Source organism: Hemicordylus capensis, chromosome 6, assembly GCF_027244095.1.
Source record: "Hemicordylus capensis ecotype Gifberg chromosome 6, rHemCap1.1.pri, whole genome shotgun sequence".
NCBI lineage: Eukaryota > Metazoa > Chordata > Lepidosauria > Squamata > Cordylidae > Hemicordylus > Hemicordylus capensis.
Genome location: NC_069662.1, coordinates 31,666,358 through 31,672,157, shown reverse-complemented (window position 1 = coordinate 31,672,157; position 5,800 = coordinate 31,666,358). Strand labels below are relative to the sequence as shown.

The 5,800-nt window shown below is 44.1% G+C and overlaps 1 protein-coding gene across 1 annotated transcript; it reads left to right on the top strand.

Moving 5' to 3' along the window:
- Positions 1-939, top strand: LOC128331205 (olfactory receptor 6C74-like). Its single transcript, XM_053264556.1, has one exon. The coding sequence runs from the start codon at positions 1-3 to the stop codon at positions 937-939; it is 939 nt and encodes a 312-aa protein (XP_053120531.1).
- Positions 940-5,800: the final 4,861 nt, after the last annotated feature.

Sequence of the window (5,800 nt, the reverse complement as noted above, 5' to 3'; positions counted from 1 at the left end):
ATGGAAGAAGACAATGAAACATCCGTAGCCACATTTACTCTTCTGGGATTTGGGAATGACTCCAAATTTCAGATTCCTTTATTTTTGGTATTCTTAATAATCTATAATATGACCATCACTGGGAACATCATCATCATTGTGTTGGTAGCCTTTGACCATCACCTTCACACACCTATGTACTTCTTCCTTGGAAACCTGTCCTTCTTGGAGACATGCTACACTTCAACACTGCTCCCCAGGATGCTGGCCAGTTTCTTGACAGGGGATAGCACCATTTCTGTTGGAGGCTGCTTCACTCAGCTGTATTGGTTTGGCTCCCTGGTGGTTGCTGAATGCTACCTATTGGCAGCGATGTCATATGATCGGTATTTGGCCATATGTAAACCCCTGCACTATGCAACCCTCATGAATGGAAGATTGTGCTTTCTGTTGTCTGCTGTGCCCTGGCTATGTGGAACTGCTGTTATGACTTTAGTAATAAGTTTGATGTCACAATTGAATTACTGTGGTCCTCATGAAATAGACCATTTCTTTTGTGAATTGACACCAGTGATTAGCCTCTCCTGTAGTGATACAACTTTGGTAACACTGGTGGGTCTCACAGTTTCAGTCATAGACACTATTCCTTCTTGTGTCCTGACTATGGTATCTTATGTGTGTATAATTGCCACCATCTTAAGAATTCCATCTTCCACTGAGAGAAAAAAGGCCTTTTCCACCTGTTCTTCCCACCTCATTGTGGTTTCTGTATTCTATGGGTCGTTAATATTTGTATATGCACTGCCAAAAAAGGAAGCTCTGAGAGAAATTGACAAAGTCTTTTCAGTCTTTTACACAGTCTTAACCCCTCTAATTAATCCCCTTATCTACAGCCTAAGAAATAAAGAGGTGAAAGATGCTTTAAGGAGAGCCATAAACAAATACCAGGGTTCAAAATGATGTGCAGATGTAAAAGAGGAATTAGATCAAAATAGTCTGGAATACATGTACAAAGAGGAACAATTGCTTGCAGGTTGCTTGCCGTAGACTTCTTTGATTTTCCATTCTGATGATAACCTTCAGTTTTTGGTTATAGGAGACTGTGACTAATAGAATGGTTAAGAGCAGTACAGAAAGCTAATTTCTTCCCCAATCTCAAACAGTCTTCATGCTGAGAGATGTCCATCCATTGCAGGATGAAGTAGCAATAGGGACTATGTTGAAATACCCAAAAAAGCAAAATATATCTGTAACATAAATTATTTTAGGATGTTCCAAAGCAAAATCATTATATTTGTTTACTTTGGCATTTTTCACTCGAAGGCCATCCATATGCACAGCTCTGCCCAGGCAGAGCTGGTCCTATGGAGTACTGGGATTAGTCCCAATTCTGGTGCTCTCCCACCAGGTAGCCCGGGTTTTCTACCAGGTCTAACAGTGAGGACAGAAGGCTTGTGCACACCCTCACTGCCTGGTCTTGTATTCAAGCAGGCTGCCAGCTGCTGAAGACCAGCATGAAGTAGTGAACCAGGGCGACGGAGTGTCCCGGCAGCCAGCATTTCCCCAATGCTCAAACAGTGCATTGTGGGATTCCTGGAGGCTCTTGTTGCTCTCACTGGCCCTGGATCACTACATTGCTCACCACAGCAGTGATCATGTGAGCAAATCGTACAGTGAATCAGGGAAGGAGCCGTGATTGTGTGGGGGGAGATAGAGATAGAGATAGAGATAGAGATACATACTTTTTCCTGCCTTCCCCCAGCTCTCCCTAGCCTCAGGGGTGTTGGTTGTGTGAACAGCCTTTAGCTCTTTTTCTGTGATGCAAAATTTTATAATGTGTTTAAAAAATTCCAAGGCCCTGTTCAGGTATTTCAGGTACTGGATAGTCATATACATGCTTAGCCCTTTAAAAAGCTGGTGTGCATTTTGCTGCTCTTTTTAAAAACTGCACTGAAAGCATGTTAGATGGAAACAGATGCACTATTCAGGCAATGTATTGTACATGCAAACAGTTGTCTGTACACATGTCCCAATTGTTGTGTGAATTGTAGGGGAAGAATGGCAGTCCAGTCCCCAATAGCAGAGCAAAGTCAATTTGGTGAGACTTCAGCCAAGCAAGAGGTCTGGAGTCAGTTTTTCAAGTTTGAAGAATAACAAGGATTTATTTAGAAGTTACAAAAGATTAGGAAAGTTGAGCTGAAAGCTGAAAGGGGAGACAGACTAAAACAAACAGCCATTTATGGAAAGACAAAAATGGAGACTAACAGTGGAGAAACAATGTAGGGAGGAGACCAGCACGTTTATCCATGACCCTAAAACTCCCCCAGTGGTCACCATAAGACACTGCAGCTGAGAGCTGATACTGCCAGGGTCCTAGCTCCAATGTGAATTACTGTCTTTGCGTTCCTCTCCGTTATTGGTTCCTGTTTCCAACTTCTACCCTAACCTTAACTTGCCCTTTTAAAGATAAAAAGAAAAGAAGGACAAGGAACATTTCTGACAATTGCTGGCCATCACTTGATACAGTTGGGGTAGTGAATTTTCCTCTCCAAGCATTTGATAAAGCATAAGATTGGAGAGGTTTTGTGATTAATGGAGGATTTGGGTGGGTGGAGCCACCAGAGCTCTCTCCCACTCAAACTCTCAGTCTGCTTCTGAGGAGCATCCCTCCCTTCCTCCTTGGAGAACAGTTTTGGGTCTCAGCTAGTTATCATTTTGGAGTTTGTGAAGGGATTTGTGCTCCGTGGCAAATTGGCTGGTGATGGGGGTGCCTTTTTGCCTTCCTCAAAGTGTTATTTGAGTTAGCTAGGTTCCTTGGCCACAACAACAGGTACAGTGCAGGTTGGAGGGTGGTTGGGTACAGTGTATTGGTGAGCACCTTAAGGCATATGATTTAGTGTGACGGGAAGTTCCAACCATTCCCTAAAGACTTCATAGCTCAGGGTAATTGGGCTGGGAAATCTCTTGGGCATCATCAGCCTTAAAGTCTGCCTGGCTTGGGGGTGAGGCAGTGTTTTTTGCTGACTTCAAGCCAGGGTATAATGAACAAGAGTTAGGTTTAGAGATGACATCTTGTCTCAGAAGAAATTAGTGCCCACACTGTAGTGGAGTGGGGAACCCCTTCCCTCTGCAATAGTGTTTGGATTTGAATTAATAAAGATGTGGCCCTTAACCTCCGAGAAATCATGTTTTGTGTCTTTATTGGTGTGGGGGCAATATAAAAGCTCACTGGCAGAAAGGGGTGTTGTAAAAATCTTAATGAGGTTTGCATCAGTTCTTTGGGGAAGGGAATATGGCATATTCTCAGAAGGGCAATTTAAATGAGGTCTTTCCCCCCCAAAATATCAAGGGGGTGACCTATATAGTAAGCCCTTGAGAAATCTCTTTTATCTCTTAATAAAAACAATGAAAAACTGTTTTTATGCAATATGCAAAGTCAATGTGAAGCACATCCAGACAGGAGGGCAACCATTGTAAGGATCTCAAACATTAACCCATTCTGCATTGATTCCAGCTGATGAACAAGGTTAATGGTAAATGGTTCTTTCCCCCTCCTTTCTGCTGCACAAGCATAATGGGGAAGCATAATGACTTAGAGGCAAGCATTTTCTACTCCTTGATAGTTTCTCTCTTGTGGGTCATATATTACATCGTCATCTGAAGCCATAGGGTTGGATCCAAAGGCTCCCTTTGATTGCCAGAAGGAGCTTCCTCTTCCTCTGTTGGTATTGGAAGAAAACTCCTTCCATCACTCCTTCTGTTGGAGGAAGTCTTCTGTCTTCAAGTACATTGGGCTTCAATCTGTAGGCAACACAGAGAGGGATTGCATACAGCCATTTCTTTCAGCATACTTATATCTGTCAAGCTTTGTACTGGATAAGTAGACATAGCACATGAGGAAGACTAACTTTTGTCTTGGAAGTCATGTATACTAGAGATCTGTGAAGCTCTCCTTAAGAATCCCTACTAGTCTTATCAAAACTTTGGCTTCTCTTAAAATTCTTCAGATGTTTCACCTCAGGAGAAATCCTCAAATTGGCTCCAAACTTCGCTGGCTGACATCCACACCTGGGTAATCCTCTTGAAATTAACTAATCCTTTAGAGCAGTGGTTCCCAACCTGGGAACCTCCAGATGTTGTTGAACTACATCTCCCATCAGCACCAGCTACAATTTATTGTGACTTTGGGTGATGGGAGTTGTAGTCCAGCAACATCTGGAGGTTGGGAACCACTGAAGAATAACTCCCGAGACCACATGGAAGAGTAATTTTAGAGTAACTCCTGAGTAGGGATGTGCAAAAAATTTCGGGCACAGAAAGATCTGTGATTGGGCAGAGGGTTGATTTTTTGGGAATATTTGAAGTTTTGGTGTCTTGGGGCAGATTGGGGCAGAAAGTGGATCTGCCCCAAAGGAGTGGGGTGGGCTGGTAGATAGTGCCTAATGGGTTAGGGTTAGGGTTAGGGTTAGGGTTAGGGTTAGGGTTAGGGTTAGTCACTAAAATTTCAAAAATTCTCAAAAAATCAGCCCTTTGTCCAATCCCAATGAAATTGGGGTGGTAGCCTCCACCCATTAGGCACTACCACCCCACCCCACTATTCTGCCCCAGGCCCCACTTTCTGCCCCAATCTGCCCCAATCTGCCCCAAAGACATGAAAAATTCAGAAATTTCCCAAAAATCATCCCTTTGGCCAATTCCCCTGAAATTGGGGTGGTAGACTCCACCCCTTGGGCACTACCACCCCACCCCAATATTATGCCCCTGGGACTCTTTCCCCCCGAATCAATTCGGATTCGGATTAAATCCGAATCCGAAATGAATCAAGGGTGATTCGGGTGGCCTATATTTGGGCACAAAACAGAACAGGGGTGATTCGGTTTGGGTCCTGAACCAAATCACCGAATACCTGAATTGCACACCCCTACTCCTGAGCACATGTGGAAGAGCTATCCAGATCAGCTCTATCCCTGACATCTAGACTAAGAAAGCCAGTGCTTTGTGAGAAGCGCTAGGGGCATAACTACCATTAGGCAAGGGGAGGCAGCTGTCATGGGGCCCCACTGCATTTAGGGGCCCCCCAGAGGCACATCACATGATTCCCCACCTGCCCATGTTGCACCCCCTATGAATTATGTGAGTCTCTTGGAGATTGTCAGGAGCAGAGAGTAAAAAAACCTAGATTCAATGTATATTAGATATTCACCATATTCCTAATGGGGATGTGAGTGTGAGTGCACTATATATTGTGAAGTGTGTTTGTGTGTATATATCAGTGAGGGGCCCATTTAAAAATCTTGTCTCTGGGCCCACTCCAACCTTGCTACGCCCCTGAGAAGCACCAGGGCTTCTGAAGAGTTAAAGATTAATGCTGCACCAGAGATTGTGCAGGATGGAGGTGGAGATTCACCCACATGGATTTCAATGACCTCCCTTTTCCTAGGAAGTACCATGTGCCTCCAATAACTACTGTATGCCCCAGGACCTGCATGGCAAGAACATATTTTTGCACACCACAGAGCTCTTCCCAGGGAATGGGAGGTAATTGAAATCTGTCCTCTGCCCTGTGCAAGCAACAGAGCTGAGTCAATTGAAGTCTTCAGAAGCACTGTTTCCTTAGACTGGATGTCAGCCAATGTGTATAATGCTCAATGCAGCCAAAGCTGGCCGTGCCTCCCCCCACCCACCCCTACCCCCCGCTGACCACCTTTTAGAGCAAGAATAGGAGGTTTTGTGCATGCAGAAATTCCACATAAGCACTAGCATTCCTATGTTGTATAGATTTTGCTGGATCAGGATGAGTCTATATAATCTTTGTTACTAA

Coding starts and splice junctions, on each gene's coding strand:
- LOC128331205 (XM_053264556.1), top strand. CDS start 1: ATGGAAGAAGACAATGAAACATCCGTAGCCACATTTACTCTTCTGGGA.